Source organism: Columba livia, chromosome 6 (genome assembly GCF_036013475.1).
Source record: "Columba livia isolate bColLiv1 breed racing homer chromosome 6, bColLiv1.pat.W.v2, whole genome shotgun sequence".
Taxonomy (NCBI): domain Eukaryota; kingdom Metazoa; phylum Chordata; class Aves; order Columbiformes; family Columbidae; genus Columba; species Columba livia.
In genome coordinates this window covers 34,633,374-34,651,497 of record NC_088607.1, presented here as the reverse complement: position 1 = coordinate 34,651,497, position 18,124 = coordinate 34,633,374, and the positions used below count along the sequence as shown (strand labels likewise).

The 18,124-nt window shown below is 41.2% G+C and overlaps 1 protein-coding gene across 6 annotated transcripts in view; it reads right to left on the bottom strand.

Annotated features, from left to right (window-relative positions):
• The window catches only part of TET1 (tet methylcytosine dioxygenase 1), a 66,137-nt gene that overhangs the window by 34,492 nt on the left and 13,521 nt on the right, over positions 1-18,124 (bottom strand). For 4 of the 6 annotated variants that reach the window (XM_065067948.1, XM_065067951.1, XM_065067952.1 and 1 more), the window contains exons 3-4: positions 14,778-14,828; positions 178-2,704 (exon numbers count right to left, since the gene is read on the bottom strand). In XM_065067948.1, coding sequence (XP_064924020.1) covers positions 178-2,704; positions 14,778-14,828 — 2,578 coding nt within the window. The remainder of the gene's footprint in view (positions 1-177; positions 2,705-14,777; positions 14,829-18,124) is intronic. The other 2 variants (XM_065067950.1, XM_065067953.1) reach the window with 1 other exon arrangement.

Below are 18,124 nucleotides of genomic sequence, written 5' to 3'. Positions count from 1 at the left end.
ACCAAAGAGCACCAGGTAAGTCACAGAAAGGGAAAAAATAATTTCCTCCCATTTCCTAACAGTGAAACACTGATCCTTCTGCAACAAAGTGTCAAGTACACTTCCCCACATTGAAGGCAGCAACAGGAACACACCTCCCTCTGAAAGGCACAGTCAAAAGTTCACAAAAAGACTTACCAACACAGTCACAAGTTGGCAATTCAGATTGTCCTTTTTTTGTAGGTGTATCTATTAAATTTTTTGTAGGGGTATCAAGGAACTTCATAGGCGATTCAAGAAAACTGCTGAGTGTGTTTTTTGCTGGAGAACACCCTGAGTCACCTGTGCTCTGTGGGTGGTCAGTACCCAAACTGGTTGACGTCAGGACTGTCACTTCGCCCGCACACTCCGTGTTCCTGAGAGCTTCAACAGCACCTGGTACCTGGGCCCCACTGCGGGGAACAGGCAGCACCTGTGACTTGGGATCTGCTTGTTGTTTGACAGCACCCAGCTGAATGCAGGCTTTGTCTTCACTACGCACTTCGTTAGCTCTCGGGTTCAGCTGGTTAAAAGTTTGAGGCAAAGGATGCATCTGACTGACATTCGCTGTTTGCTGTACCTGAGAATTGCATTTTTCTGTAAACACCTGTAGGTTTTCACTTGGTCTGTTCAAAAAGGATGCTGTTTTCAACTGCGAAACAGCCAGAGGATTACAGGAGGGCAGGTCGCTGTACTGGTTACGTGCAACAGCTTCATTTTTCAGTGGATCAATGCCTAGCGGGTCACCGGAGCCTGCAGCTTTGATTTGCTCATTCACTACTTCACAGCCAAAAAACTTCTCTCTTTTTTTCTCTTGTGGTACCTCAGGTAAACATCTATGAAATTTTATCTGTGTTTGCGGGAGAAATAGTCTAGTTTTTTCTTGTGATGCTAAAGTACTTTGATTCAGTGCTCTCTGTACTTTGGTTCTCGGAGATTTTTTTTCAGATGGAGCTATTCTGGAGTCCTGTGGCACGGTTTGACCGAGGCTGTGCAGTTTCGATGATATCCAAATGTCCTGTAACTCATTATGCTGGCATGACAACAGCTCTAGCTGGTTTTGATTATTCTGTTGATAGCGTGCTTCTTGAGGCTTCTTTTTGTGTCTTGGTTTCCATGGTACAGCATTTCCTTTTTTATTTGTTGGCTGTTTTTGCTTTAACAGTAAGGAACTATAATTATGCCTAAAAAACACAGATTCTTTTTTCTGCAACACATCTTGGTTATATTTTGGCTGCCTCTCTTGCGATATTAGATTAAGCAGCGATGCCTTTATGTCATTCTTCTGCTCTGGATTTGTCTGGTTTGATTCAATCAGTGCCGCAAGCTGAGTTAGTTGTGTAGCTACATCCTCTTCATCCTGGCTGTGAATTCCTCCTTCCTTAATCAAAGAACTACCTTCCAAGTTCAAATCATTACAGGCTGGCTTTTGCTCTAACTGGCCAAGACTCTCAAATTTGTTACTCGTTTGCTGGGCAGTACATGAAGCATTGCAATACCGTGCAAGGGCAACTGGATCATGAGTATAATTTTTCTTGGCAGTATATCCTGAAAATGACTTTGCATTAGATGTTAAGCCAGATAAAGTTTTGGTATCTCTCGAAGACAGCTGTAATGTATACATCTCACCAGCCAGACTGACAGGTTTATCACGCGATTCAGAAACTGAACTTTGGCCATTGTACAACACTGCCTTATTAGGGAGCGGCTTCTGCGAGTGAGTGCAGTGAGCCAAGAGCTGTTGCTCATTCTGTAAGTAAGTGTCTTTGATTTCTTTTAACGCAGATGTGAAGGAGGATGAGATCTCCCTTTTAGAACTATGGAGCAAGTTGGAAGTTGTTTCTTGTGTACAATCAGTACTTTCTGTTTTAGTTGGTGAAGTTGTTTCTAGCGGGGCTTCGGACAACTGTGTTAAAGCTTCGATAGCTACAACCTGCTCTACAGTTAAATTTCTGTTTTTAATCAGGGACAAGAAAGTCTGCTGGAGGGAAGAGTCCTCATGCTGTGTCTCTGCATCAGGTACTTCAAAGCTGTCCTTCCCCCCATGTGCTTCCTCTTCAGGCACTGGAGGACAACACAAGCTTTCCTGCAGATCCAACATGGAACCCGTCTGCAAAACTGACTTAGAGTCCTCAAAGATGCTGCAAGTGCAGTTTTCCTCTTTCATTAACACATTTCCTTGTTTTTCCGGGTGAACACAACCAACAGTCGTCAGAGTGTTTACTATATTATTCAGATTGGGACCCTTCGTCCATTGCATATGGGAGTTGCTTGTCAAATCCGTCCTTTCCTCTACAGATATTTTTTTCAGTGAAGCAACTGCTTCCGGTGGTGAATAATGTAGGGTTTTTATGCCATTTTTGATGGTCTGTGCAAATGCTTTTTTTGGCTCAGCTAACTGACTGGGAGAGACTGCTCTTTCACTGTCTTCTGTGTTTTTCAAGTGTTCGTTGCCTGTCACAGTTCCATGGATATCTCCATTGACATGGACACCAAAATATGGCTTCTCGTTATGTGTCCACTTCTCAGCTTCTAAGCCTGTCATTCTTTCTTTCTCCTTAGACTGCACATTTTCAACGGGTATTGTTTGGTTTGTTTTCACCCTGTATTTTTCACCATGACCACATATACTGCATTCCATGAGTTCTGGTCTGCGGCCATTTACTGGTTTGTTTTCTAAATTTGCCTACAAAATAAGAATAATAAATTGTTGTAACAGCTGTTCAAAAGCATTAAAAATAAGCATAAGATTTACAGCAATTAAACCCTACTCTGACAGTTAACGAGGAATATCCTAATTAAGCACAGGCACAGACACTGGAAAAAAAAAAACAGGAAGTCATGAAAACCCATGAAGCCTAAAGACCTACCCATATTTATAGCTACTTTTCCCCACCGTTGAGGGGGCAGAGGAAGAAAGCACACATACATGTTCATGGTGGTCATGGGAAGACTAAAGAAATGAATGAACAGATAAGAGACCTTAGCATTTAGAATCCGACCTAAAGACTGAATTTTTAAGGAATTTGTGTAAGCAAATGAAACTGTCCCTTGAGTTCAAAGCACTGAAACTGAATAGCTCATACCACAGACAGTTTGGTAGCAACTTGGTATAAATACATCAATTTGGCTAAACCAATAAACTGATACAACACTCAGTTGGACATTCTAGCAAGAATTGCTGTTTTTCAGGCTTAGCTTGAAGGTTTTTTTAAAAATGACAAAACCTAAGCCAAAATGGATAGTAAGCCAAGTAACTTTAGCTCACCTCAAAGTTAACCACTAAACACTGTTCAGCTTCTGTATTTAGATGGTAACCAACAGTTTCATGTAAGCAATCCTTAACAGCATCTTAGTAAACTCTAAATTCTAATATTTGGTTAAATATATTCTTCATCTTCCCTGCTATTATACAATTCATGTGGTTGAAACAATATCAAAATCTAGACAGCATCAGAATACTGTGTCCTGGAAACAATATGTATATAGGTCTTAAGATAGTATTATGGATACAAAGTAAGTTATGCAACTTAGGTTGAAAAAAAGGGAGGAACTCCAGCAGAAACATGAATAAAGGCAGGAAGCCAATTTTTATTATGTTAATCAGATTTTATTTTTATTTATTTTAAAAATAATTATAAGTCACAATAGACCTATTCCTATGTTCCTACTGGAACATCTAAGAGATATTTAAATGATCCATAGCCTTAAGCTCTACTTAGCAAGAAAACCAGTACTGTTTTTCAAACCAGATATAAGCAATACAACTGGTTAATTAACCATACACTGGCACAGTACATCTTAGAAGTTCCCAGAAAATAGCACCCCATTTAATATAAAACAATCAGCCATGGTTTTGTGGTCACATCAACTGAAGTGCACGAACTTCTCTGAGAAAATAACTCTGAAGAAGAAATGCAAGACAGATTTATGATTAATCATAACGATGGGGATGGAATTGCCAGATACCCCCAGGCAAAACAAGGCATATGGACCCAACTCCATCTGGAGCCGAGTGTTCACCTTGCAACTGATTCCCAAAAAAAACAACCTGGGAATCCATAGCACATCCTAGATGCTATGAGAGGCACCACAAACTGTCATGGAAATGCTATGTAAAAACATGTCCAGCACCTCTGCAGCTAAATCAAACCTATGGAAATCACATTAAGAAAAAAAGATACCTTATTTAACGCTTTTTCATTACACATAGATACTGACTAATGGTCTGTGAGCCTGAACTCCCTGGTTCCTGGTGACTTTCAATCAATGATCCACAGACCCAGGGGAACACTGAGCAATGTCTAAGGAATCTACGACAGTGGTTAAGCAGGTCTGTGGTTAACAGGGTATTTTATTTTTCCACACAAAGAATAAATATCATTAAATCAGATATATATTTTTTTAAATCAAACTTTCTTGCTTTTGAGCATTATGCTTTTTCTCTTATGTTACTGAGCTGCAATTAATTCTAAAAAAATATCCTTTTCTTTCCTGTTACTAGTCTTTCCAGTGGCCTTTTCTGTTTAACAGGTGAAGTTGTTGTTTCTCAACACAAGAAGAAATGCAGACATACTAGCAGGGGCAGAGCTCATTTGATTCTTCTCAATGTAAGTCCAGTAGACCAAAAATAACAGCTCAGCAAAAACCTTTTGCAGCTGAATAACCTAGGAGCAACCTACCTTCAAGTCCTGAATCAGGACTCGAAATTCCAAGCAAGAGTCTTAGAATTCCTGGAAGCTGAGCACTCAAGTCTGATCTGATTGAGTTTTAAAGCTTTTACACAAGTGTAATGAAAAGGTGAAGGATAAACCAGATCAATAAAAGTGATTTATTCTCTTGCTCATTAAGGAGAGCATTACTCTATCCAGAGACATAAAACATTAACACATCATGCTCGAGCTTAGACTCTGCAGTAGTTAGTGCTATTAGGAGAGGAACCGTTGAGTACAGTCTGCTGTAGCCATTGCTTTATTAAACTTCAACCAGACATCTCTTAAATATACACACACACCAGTTCACTCTGTTAGCTAATACTTCCGGCACACATGAAAAGCACATAATTTCATTCTGAAAAGGGTCAGACTGCAGTATTAATTTTTCTTTTAATGCAAGTTGCCTCTGAGATAATACAAAGAGCACATCAATTCACAATCAAAATATAATGCTAAAGCCACCCTAAAGACACTTTCATATCTTCTGTACAACAGAGAGCAGGTTTGTCTCTTGTTTCAAACCTCTATAGGTGGCAACAACACATATTGTACTAAGGGACACAACCAGAAAAAATCACTCCCATAAACCAGAAATAACAGATCATGCCTAGATTGATACTGATAAAATGACTCTGGGAGCAAGTCATGACAAGGTACATGATAACCAATGTCACATCCCCCTAAATAGTTCTCTCTGCAGGATTCTGCCCAGGTCCCCACAAGAATGCAGTTCTCAACAGATCAAAAAATGCTTGCACCAGGATGACCCGAAATGCAGTTCTTCCAAGGTCACAACATCCGTCAACCTAAAAGGACGAGTGGGTGAGAAGCACTTGCACGTTGCATTTCTTTTCCACCACAGTGCAATGGGTAAGTTTGGATCCTGCTGCAGCATCTGCAGCCACGTAGCCAGCCCCACATGCCCTTCCACATTGGCACAGAGCTGGCAGCTCCTCAGAGCTCAAATATTGCAACACAAGTTTTCTTTCAAGAAACACTGGAAAAAAACCCCAAACATACTTCATCTAATATTCAAACGGGGTGTTTTATTCACAGTCCAACTGTCAGATGTCACTGCTCCACCAAGAGATAGGAAAGCAGATAACCAGCAGCAATTTTACTCCTGTGCAATTTATTCCCTAGCATCTCTGACCCAGGGCACACAGAAATGCAGCGGAATCAAGGACTTTCACTGTACAGGACCAACATACAGGGATAAGGAGATAAAGTATGGACAGGAGATAGGGAGACAAGAAGCACAGGTGTGGAGAAACAGTTGCATATGCTGAGTGCTACATAGAAAGCCACGCACTGGATAATGCAGAGATGAATGCAAGGTGGGAAGCTGTGGGAAGCACACGTCACGTCCTAGGTACAGCCAAGTTTTTGTGCATTCCCAAACGAATGAAGATAATACATTTGAGGATTAACTATTTAAGACTGTACTGCTTCATGTTTGACTCCCGTACTACAGACAACAGCACCGTGCTGTAAGCTGCTGCCCAGGCAGGGTTTCCAAGCAGGCTGCAGCAGAGAGCAGAGCAGCCGAGCAGGGGCCAGGCCAAGCTGCGACCTGGGGCATGTTCCCAGGAACCTCAGCAGAGGGAGAAAGCAATTACCGTCACACACAAAACAGTCTCTTAGTACTCTTAGAATACTGCACTTCTACAGCGGCTCAGGTAAGGCACATTTTCTATAGGTCTTTGTGCAGACAAACAGATTGGGGCCCTTTATTAATGTAACACAGCCTGCGTATATAAGATACTTGGTTTCTCAAGAGAACAGTGTCCACAGATGGGACTGAGGGACAGGACAGGTAATAATTCTGCATTTTAGAACCTACTGAAATCAAAACTTCTACTCTTTTCAAAATGATGTAGACAAGTTTCAGTAGAGAGGCTGGTTTATACCAAAACTCAGAGGAACAAAAGGTTCTGCAAACATGGAGAAAATGATGTGACCTGGGACACACGGCAGAGATCACTCATGACACCCAGGCCTTCCTGTTGGGATCCCCCTCCCTCTCAACTCCCCTGCTCCCGAGTATCAAATCCACCAAAGCCACCAACTTGAGCATCACAGCAGGTAAAATTTCACAGTGGATGTTACAACAGCTAAAAAGTATGCTCTTGTTGATAGTATTTTTTTTTATATATATATCTGTAGCGACACCAGCAAAGAACATTCTCCAAACTACAGCTTAGCTCTCTCCCTCTCAGTTTCATCTCTAACTATATCCTCTTTGCTGTGTTCTTCAAACACCAGGCAGCTCACCCACCAGAAAAGTTCCTTATCTTGTCTCTCCATAGGGAATTTCTTCTCTTCATCTTCTCTTCTACACCATTACCACAGTCCTCCTGCCCACCTCGTGAAACAACTTCAGTGAGATCACTTACAAAGAGGATCTACTGTATCAGACCCTAAAGGATGCACTTACTAACAAAACCAAAAGCTATAATATATGAATTCTGTCTCTAAAGGCTTCAAATTTTCACCCCCAGAGAAGTGTATTTATTGGATTACTACTTGGACACAGGTGCTTTCAGTCACAAACTCAAATAATTGTTTCCAACATCTCTGTGCTCTAGGTTGTGAAAGCTACAAACAGGAGCAAGAAAAAATAGAGAAGGACACCCTGTTCTCTCACACAGGCACCCAACAAGTGGATGTGTTCACAAAGAAAATAACCCCAAACATTACAGCACTTTTTCTGGCACAGAAGCAAACAAACTAGCATAGTGCTTGGTGGTTTTTGCTTTGTTTGGGTTTGGTTTTTTTTTTTTTCACTGGTGTTTTGAATTTACAATTTGTCTTCAACACTAAAACCAAGCACTCAAAGAGACATTGGCAGCTCTGGAAAATACAACACTCAATAAAAGCCACAAAAGAGAAATGATACAATCAGCAGCAACATGTATTCCATAACACAACCTTTCCCTAATTTTTAACTCTAATACAGAGATGAAAGAAATTCAGTCTTCAAATTTAACCACCTAGTTTGTGTCTTGTGGTCTACTCATTTATGACACCATCACCACAGGATTAAGAAAACACTGCCCGGCCCTTAACTGTAAAGGAGGAATCACCAGAGTTTGTAATGGGGTCTTCAGGAAATAGATCACAGCTATACATAGCATTTTGAGCAGTGATGCTAAAGAACAGTGAAATACCAATAGAAAAAGAGCAAATAACTAAAACATATGACATGATGTTTCCTAAATCAACTGGCAAGCCAGCTGCACCACACACATTTCAGTACAGCTAAACATGACATTGTAAAGCAAAGAGAACTATATTTCCAAAACGCAAGTTTCCATTTTAGAAAGCAGTGCCTTTCAGGAGGATATTAACATGGTCAATAATCAACTCTGCAGTAAGTATAGAAACTCCTATTGTAACTTCATGGCCAAAACAGTTAGTGAGATTCTTGGGAGCATAAATAACAATATAATTAGGAAAAGATGGGCTGTTTTCTATCCTGTACTTGGCACCTTTGCACATGCTAGTGGAATAAAGCATCCAGTTCTGGCATACCCAATTCAAGTAAGACATTGATATGCTGGAGAGGGCTTGGAAGACCATGAGAACGACAAAGGATTGAAACATCTTGAAGTGAAAACCTCAAGTTCACTCTCCGCTCTGCAATTTACCAAAGTAAATTGAAAAGCCACAAACTGTGGCTATGTGGAAGAGAAAGCTGATAACAGAAGGCTCCTTGTTCTAGCAGACAAAAGTATAATAGGAGTCAATGACTTTAAGATGAGGCCAGAGAAGTCTGGACTGGAACTATGGTGCACATTCTTGCAGTGGGACAGAGAAAAGTAAAGAATCTTTTAAGCATGTTGTTGGGTGCTTTGGTGCACTTTTCATGCACGGGAATTTTTAAATTCAAGTTCTTTGAAGTATTTCTAAAACACGATCCTTAACCCCAATACACTGATACAGCCTTACCTCTCAGGATGTGAAGCAAACTGATAAGTTAATAATTTTCCTTCAGTTCCAGTGCAGAAAAGATCTGAACTGCTAAGGTAATCACATAACATTGCCAGTCCTATAATCTAATCAGGAAGATACTAAACTCCTTAATTTAGGGCCCAGTTTAAGTGTCTAACCATATGTTGCACAACCAGCTATATTATTTACAAGTTGCTACATACTGGTCGCTGCTCTCAGATACACACACCACCGTAAGTTAACAGCGCTAACCAGCCCTCACACACATATATGCCCCATTTGTCCCTCACTCTGAAATATCAGCACAGGTCCCAAATACACATTGTAACAAATTTAAACATCTATATATTATGGGTATATTCTAGCCTGGTCTTAAAGCTGATGAGGAGCCACAAGACTGAAAGGAATAACTACTACTCTTTAGCAATAGAAAAGTTGTGGACAGGTATGTCAGAGGAACAGCTAAAGGTAAATCAGATAAAAGAAAGAAAAACAGTCATGCTGATTACTTAAGCCATCAAGCTGCAAGGCTGCAGCAGTATTGAGGATTTTGCATCTCTATGTTTTGCTTGTTTTCATGAGGAAAAAAAAAAAAAAAGCCTATAAAAGGGCAAGCGATGTTTCTCTTCTGTCTCTACTAGAGCTAGCACACCTATGGTTTTAAATAAAGCTCAAAGTGGAATTCACACTGTATGTAACTTCCACTTTCTCTCCACAGGAGCACCAACTCTCACTCCCATACTGGAATCACAGCAACACTGTCCTGGAGCAGCACTGCAACACTGGTGTTTGCACGGCACAATTCAGACAGTGACCGTATGTCACAAAAGAAAATGCTTTACACTTTTAAATACACAGAAATTTTTCCTCTTATTCACAAGTTCAGCAAAACTTATATTTTAGGTAAATTAAATGTATAGCATCAATCTACTACAGAGTATCAAATTATGATATAATACAGACAACACCAACAAAACACTGATTAAAAAAGGAATTCAGTCAAGAGTCAAGACACAAACCACTCAATTTTAAGTCAGCCTTGAAAAATCCAAATATTCCAAAAGGCTTAACATTAAAGCTGTTAGGACAAGGACAGCCAAATATATTCTATACACTAATTCTACATAGGTTAATGAAAAGTGATTGTTGTTAGTTCCTTATACATAATTCCTGTTTTCTTTTTTCTTGATATTGGTTAAGTTCCATGTATTTGACATGTAAAAAGAAAACACCTTTGTAAGAATGCATGGATTCTTCTTACCTCCTAAGCAAAATCCTATAATTACAAATTTATTTTAGTAGGAATTAAATCTTTTGGTCTCTACATAGGTGAGGCTCCTACTAATGTCAATGTGGAAGTCTGCTGCAGTACTATCCGCTAAACTAACTTCCTTGTACTCAGTAACACTAAATATAAAAATCTTGTTGAGGAAGCAGCACGGGGTCCTGAGGAGGAGGTGGTGGACGGGAGAGGGAGCAGCACTGAAGCGAGGGAGCATTTCTGCATCCTATCGCAGGAAAAAGTTGACAAGGGAGAGGCTTCAACTCCCCCAGAAACCGGCTGGAAAAATTAAGGACTAGAAAATTACTAGAGTAAGATTAATAATTTACAGACCATTTACAACAGCCTTCTTTGTTACAAGCCCATTAAAAAAATGTCTACATACATGAGTAGTCTCAGCAGTACCGTACAAACAAAATACAGGAGTGCTTCTTATGTTCACGTGAGCGCATTCTTGTGGAAGTGCTGGAAAGTTTGCATGTGGAAGCATGCAACTACATTACAGCCCTGATCATGCCTGCTCACATCAAGTGGGGTGCATGAACCTATCAAGAACAAAAAAAAAATTGAATCCCATTTAGACAGACACACACCTAGCTTGAAAAGTCAAAATTAGAAGAACATTTCTTTAAAAAAAAAAAACACAGATTTTTTTTTTTAAACTAAGTTAACAGGTAAGTTACTTATTTTTAAAAGTTTATGTAGGCTACTCACATACCAAAAATAAACTCTCCTTATCAATAAAAGGGAGCAAAAAGGCATGTTAAGAAACAGGCAGACACTTTCAACCAGTACTCAAAGCAATTTTAAGGTGTATTTACTGAATAAATACACCCCAAGATGATAATGTCCCCTCAAAAACACAAAGAATAAGATAACTACTGTCTGGACAACATCCTTTCCAATGTATTAACACTGTTCTGTCTTCTTCCTCTGTACAATTCCACTGCACTGCAATTCCATCCATTAACTGGCTCATATCTTATTTTAAAAGTGGGGGGAAAAAGTAATAAAATTTAATTTATTCCAGCTAAATATTCTGGCAGATATTTTGCACTAAAAATATCCATCATAATTTAGAATAGATTTCAAATTCAGTTAAATCCATGCTCACTCAAAGCATTGTCATGAACAGTAGCAGTTAGTTTAACTCTTATTAACATATATATGATCTTGAAAAAAAAGGTGTATTTTTAATTTCCTTAAGCAGCAGAACTAAAATGGCATCATAAAAGGGCAGGTCTGTCAAACTAACTTTGTATTTTCAAGTTGTTTTTGAAAAAAAACTATGCTTTGTATGTGCAGAGGAGTAAAATTAGGAGAGTGTTCAAGTATATATTTGTAGCTTTGATGGAAACGAAACTTTCAGGGTTTCTAATATGATGTTCATAAACAAACCAACAGTTCTAGATACTGAGTCATCTCTGGCTTTCGTTTGGCTTAAACTGAACAATTTTACAGAGTTAGCAGGCACCACTGGCACTTCACTGGCCACACACCATCACCATTATAGTGTTTATGCATAAACACGCAAACAGAATCAGTCAGAGAACAAAGAATGTGCGTGCAGCTATAATACTCACTTAGCACTGCATATATTATTCTGGATCTCTCTCACAGTCTGTTCCTTTTTCTTTTTTTTTTTTTTTAAATCTCCATCAATGCAGCAAACATCTGCAGGCACCCAAACAGCACCCTTGACCTCACAGCACCCACTAGAAAGATCACAGAGTGTCCTTCTCAAGCCGTACCTGATCTGTGGGAGGTTTCCTCACTGGTGCCACTGCTGTCTAAACCTGATAACTGTACATTTCCCTGACAATATCATGTTCAGCTGTCCCATTCTCCTGAGTTTTGTGTTAATAAACCTGCACATGACTGCAAACTTCTCCCCAGTGTTGAGGAGAGGTGCAGTGCGCTGCCCAAACCAAGTGAAAACACTGCTGAATGGCCAAAAGGAAAATGATAGTAAGTGAGGAAGGGGGTATAATATGCCTTTTGAAATGCAGACATGAATCCCTTCTATAAGGACTTTCCATTATCAAGAATAAAATTAAAGAAGTGTCTGCTTAACTAGAGAAAACACAAGCGGTAAGAAAAACCATGAGTACATTCCTTCCTTAGTATCCATTACTATGAACTCACAAAGACTCTGTATTCAATGAGCATTTGCTTGCTAGAAGTGATTAATATTTCAGATGTTCTTTCAAAATAAACATGGGGAACCTAATACAGTATTTATGCTGCAGAAGAATTTCCTAAGTGACTCCTCCTACAATAACCAGAAAGAAGCACTAAAACACAAGTGTGGAAAATGACAGATAGTAAATGAAAGGTAGAGTATAATAGTATATATCACTTTTAATTTTAATTTTTATATCTGTCCAATCTGTTTTCAACAGGAAAGCACTACTTATTTTCACCCTACACAGAAGAATTAGAAAGCATGCTGGTCCTAAGAAGAACAGTTAGAAAGAGTGCTAGCCCTCCAAGTAAATAAATGTGCATCTACTTAAGAGAATGAGAAAAACACTAATTCTATGTATTACTGGAAGGAAAAAAAAAAAAAAAAAATTACAATGCTATTTGAAGCAAAATACAAAGAAAAAATTATTCTGTTAAAACTTCAAAAGTCTCACTGGTCAGATGCCCTCAATCATTCCTGATCATTAAACCAAATGTTAAAGTTATAAGTCAAGAGATATAACAATTCCACTTTACGTAGCAGTCCCATCAACAAGAGAAGCCAGGTTAAGAAAGTCAACATACCAGAATGTCGTATTTCTAAAAATGGCCTTGTAAAAAAGTCTACAAATTATGTAGCTTTTTTTTTAAGTTTACTGCAGGTAACAGGGCACTGCGACACAACTCAAAACGACCAACCTCCCTCCTCCCCTCCAAAACCAAAGAAAATCCCCACCAACCCAAACCCAGACATTTCATGAGATACCTTCAGATGTACCACGCCTTACTTGGTGGATGCAAACAAACTCTTACGGAAAACACTTCAGCACCAAAAAATAAATACTAGAAAACACAAATAATATCTAAAACCAAAGAAGAAATGTTGCAGAATCAATTCAACAAAGCAGAAGTCATACCACAGACCAACACAAGTCCAATGACTAACATAGGATAGTACGCACACACACAAAAGCAGAAAACCCTTTTCCATTTAAGAGCCAAGGGAAAAAACCTCTGCAGAAGGCTTTTTGGGAAGCAGAGGAACAACAGCATCATATTAAATTGCAACCTGCTCTGCCATCAAACCACAAACCCTGGCAAAATGAACTCAAAGAGAAAACTTAAGACCTACCATGAACCCCCATTGCGGACAGATGACTGGTACAACATATCCAGCTACCAACTCCCAAAAAAAACATTTTTCACACTTTGACAGGTGTCATACCAATTACATGTTACAAAAATAAACTACTCACAGTCATTTTGCACACTACTATCAACCAATCCACACAACACAGAGAAAGAACACAAGTTTTAAACTACACCTGCACGCTGTTACAAAAGCAGCTGTAATTAAAATGAATAGTTAGAAGTATATCCATGATTTAATGACAAATGCTAATTTTTAATTAATTTATTTATTTGATGCAAGGAAAAAAAAACACACTTGCTAGCGTTGTACAATGGCAATTACTGTTAGCACACAGGGAGCTGGTTTGAACTACTACTCACACATGAAAAGACAGACACCCCTGAGGTTGGTTGTACTTGCAAGTCAAACAGGTTATCTGCTCCTTGCCCAACTCTAACTTTTAAATCTGCATTGTCTTACAAAACTCTAACTCTTTTAAGTAAGTTTCCGTAATGAATAACAGTGATGACAAAACTGATAAGAAACTGGAAAGTTTTCAAATAAAATTACACTATGTTCAGCGTTTACGAAATCCACTATTGTCAAAGAACTTGTGAAATTTTAAGGTACTGAAACAATACTAAACTACCTTGTATTACATTTAGCTAGAAAAAACATAATAGTTCAACATAGTTTAAGAACACATTTTTTCTCATTTTTCTTAGCTTCATGTTACACACACCATCCACCCTCTAACACGTCAGTTTGCAACACAATTAATAACTCCTATTCAAAATATTCTAAGACTAAACAAAAGATGCAATACCCATGTGCTACCAGTTACTTTTTTTTTTTTAATGAGTGTAGCAGGTCTGTATTTTGCTCTAAAACCCAAAGCATTTCCATTTGAAACACCAATCTTTTGTTACCATGAAAGATAGCCATCTTAAAAACCTGGAAGAAACCTGTTACCACGTGAAACTGAAGGCTGGTGTAAACTTACAGATTTTCAGTTTCACTTGAAGTGTTCTAAAGTTCAAAGGAAAAAAGAAATCAAAACTACAGTAACATATGCATAAAATTTCCACTTCTATTTGTTTGATTTGCATTACAACATTGACTTCTCACATGAAATTTCAGACATCATAAAATCTGTATACTAAAAGCCCCACCAAGATTCAACTGTTACCTTTGAAAGTAAGAAACTAGGAATAGAGGAAATTAAAAGTGAATCTTCAATGCAATGGAAACCAAACTTTTGGTCTGCAGACTTGTGCAGAAAGATTTAAATATGTATACAACATGCTGGAGAGAAAGAGGAAGAAAAAAAAGAACATGTTAACATGTTCTGTGCTTTTAAAATTAGCCAGTCTCCTGAATAGCTGGAAAGCGCCTCTTCCCAGAGGTTTAACCCTTTGGCTTCCTCAGCTACATGACAAGAAAATGCTGCTTAAAACAGGAGGAGATAAACATTAAAGCAATCATTGGTTACCTTCAAAACTCTTTGCTTCCTCCTCTGAGGCCTTTTGTTTTCAGTTAGAACCTAAAAAAACATCAAATTGCAGAATAAGTTGTGGTCACAAAGGCAGACACCTCCGATTTTTTATTATCGAACTGCAATATTGCTCAAATACCCAGAATGCTTTACTTGCGGCACTTCAGCGGGCGGCCGGCGGCTCTACGCGGCCCCTCTGCCGCCACCCCGCCACACAGAGAGGGCCGAGGGGAGAGGCCCCGCCGCCCCCAGGAGCCGGCCCCGCTGCCGCCCCGCATTCCTCACAGCGGCGCCCCCCGGGCCGCCATCTTGCTTCCTGCCGCAGCGGCGCCCTCCCTCCTCCAGGCGGCGTCGCGGGCGCGAGCCTCGTGCGGCTTGCGGGCGGCCGCGCGCGCCGCGCCCCGCCCCCCGCCTGCCCCGCACGCGCGCACGCCTGCCGGCGCGAGGAGCCACGGGCCGGGCCCCCAGCCAATGGGGGGCGGCTGAGACCCGCAGCGCGCGGCGCGTCCTCCCCCCCACCGCCCCCCCGGCCTCCTCCCGCGCTCCCGCCGGCCCCGCGCAAACAAAGGGGCTCCTGTGCGGGCGCCGCGGCGGCCGCCGGCAAGAAACGGCACGGAGTTGCTGCGCAGGGCGGACGCGGAGCCGGCGCCGCGCCGCCGCGCACAGGCGCGTGCACAGCCCGGCGCGCGCGGGCTCCGCCGAGGCCGCGGCCCCCGCGCGGGGTCAGGCGAGGCCGCGGCCCCCGCGCACGTGCAGAGGCGCACGTGTGCGTGCGCGCGCCCGCACGTGTGCACAGGCAGCGAAGCGTCGGACGCGGCCGGGCGGTCTGTGCAACAAACGGGGTCCCCCGGGGCACAGAGGCGGGAGGCACCGCGGGTCTGCTGGTGAAGCTCCCCAGGAAGCCCCGGCTCCCCCTGGAACCAGTGGACTCCCCTGCTGTCGCGGGCAGCCTGCAGCATCTGCCCCAAGCCAAGGGAACCGCTCTGCCAGCAGGTACTGGCCCCCTCCGAAAACGCTGCCTGGGACCAGGAGCCCCGCACGCCCCGGGCTCCACAACCAGCCAGCTCGCACAAGCCTGCCCACGTCACCTGCTGCCAGCAACCCGCACAAGATAACAGCTCCACCCGCACGCGTCCCTGCAAAGCGTCTCGCTGCAAACATCACCATGTGAACAGGCCACCCTATAAACATCAAATGCAATCCTTTTCCCACATCTCCACCTGCTTAAAATGTTCATTCGGACAAAAGGAGGATGGAGGGGTCACAGCGCTACCACAGTTGGCACACTGAGCCCTTACGTATGGCAGACATTGGGCAACAAATCACAAATCACTGAACCATTTACTGGAACAATTTGCAGCTGACACCTAAACCAGAAAGTTGGCCATGAAAAAACTGTAAGAATATCTTTTCAGCAGCTACACACTAAAATTAAAAATTCCTTTCTTTATCTACTGCTAAATTATAAGTGTTAATTCCTGACCCGTTATTGGTGCAAATCACTCAAGTGGTGCCAATGCCCGAATGCGGACACAAGTCACTCTGCAGCAAACGCAAGGCAAAGCTGCTGCTCATTTTCGTTGTCTGATGCTCCCTTCCAATTCAAGCTCCTAACTTGTTGCACCAGAGAACTATATTAAACAGGATTTAGGATCAGGTAAAACAAAACCACTGATCTGCAATGTCTTCCCTAAATACCACAAGCCTACAAGGGTCTTTAAGCATAATAAAAACAAGAGAGGTACATACGCTCTGTAATCTGATTCTTCTTCACAGTTTTGGCTACTTAAGATGCTTTACAGTCCAGAAAACTATTAAAAATAATATTTATTTTGTTTGCTTGGAAACCTAAGGCCCAGTGTTCCGATTCAGCCCCCAAGTTGTTGCATGCACTGGACAGCACTTCAGCGGGAGTTTCAGGTTTCCTTGTTAGTCAGGCAGTTTACCCTCCCATTAGGATGGGTCCTCATACGCAAGAAAGGACAAAAAACCTCTTCAAATCAAAATTTCTCTGTAAAAGCCGTAACAACTGGCACAGAAAATGACCAGCAGTGAATAGGCAACTTTTTAAACACATATTCTGAAAGTAACTAGACGCTAAACTAACCAGTTCACCTGTAATTTAGGCTGCATTATAGTCCACACCCAGGATCACAGAGAACAACAAAGGAGTGCGAGTTGTAATTATTTCACACATCCATGGAGCACACGTGTGTAAAGTGAGAGTAAACTGCACTACCCCAACTCCCTGCACACGGCTCTGCTCATCCTGGGTACCCAGTAACAAACCCCTCCAGCCCACGTGCTATCCCCCTGCAAAACTCGCAAGAATCACATTCAAGAGGAGTGTTTTATGTGCATTTATTTTAAAATAGAACTGGCTTAAATAATTCTGGAGTCTATTGTAAAATAAATACCACAAAGTCTAAATTTCTTGATTATAACTAGGTCTGGCTAGAAAACAAGAATTCTATTTTGCCTTTTTTTTTTTTTTTTTTGAGATTTCAACATTTGGTTGTGTTCCAAAAGCAGACCAAGCCTCTCAAAAGTTCAAGAAGAGACAGATGGGATATGGGAGACCATCTCTGCATCTAAGTGTCCCAACCACCGAGCTGTTCTGATAACTCTCTCTCCCCCTTTTCACGTTTTTAAGCTGAAATTTCATTTGGAATCTTGAGAAACTTCCCCCCAAAAATAATTGGATCGAGACAGATAGTAGCTGCAAAAGCTTTGTTAAATCAGCACTTTCCATTCAAGGAACTGCTTACTGGAAGGTTCCCAACAAACTCCAATTGCGGCATCCTTTTTAAATATGTCTGGGTTTTTGGCAGCATGTTAAAAACCCACAAGCAAGCAGGCCTTGATTGTTATTTAATATTTCCATGTTACTCAGATTACAGCTATTAAATAAGACATCTCGAGACACCTTGTCCAATGCAGTGCGCTTACACTCGGTGACTTGACTTTTTCCCATTTGTTGACTCCAGCTCCCACTAAACCATTAGCAGTACCTTACCTAACATGGGCTAAAGCTCTCACCACCCCAAGAGGGCTGCTGGCCCAAGCAGGACCCTACAACAGGTACCGTGGCAAGCACGTCCTATCTACAGGGTGGTTTTAAAGCCTCGGAAATCCCCACCCTACTCTGCAACGCATCCAGGCGGACTCAACGCACGGGACCATACGGTGGCGGCAAAGCAGACCGCTTCTTCAAATTAAATATGCTTTTCGGTAGAAAACAGAAAAGGCTGTGAAATAGCCTTCAGTAATGGATATACTATGTCAGAAAACAACAGACAGGACAAGAATGTGGAAGCATCACACTCTTATCTATGCAAACTCAA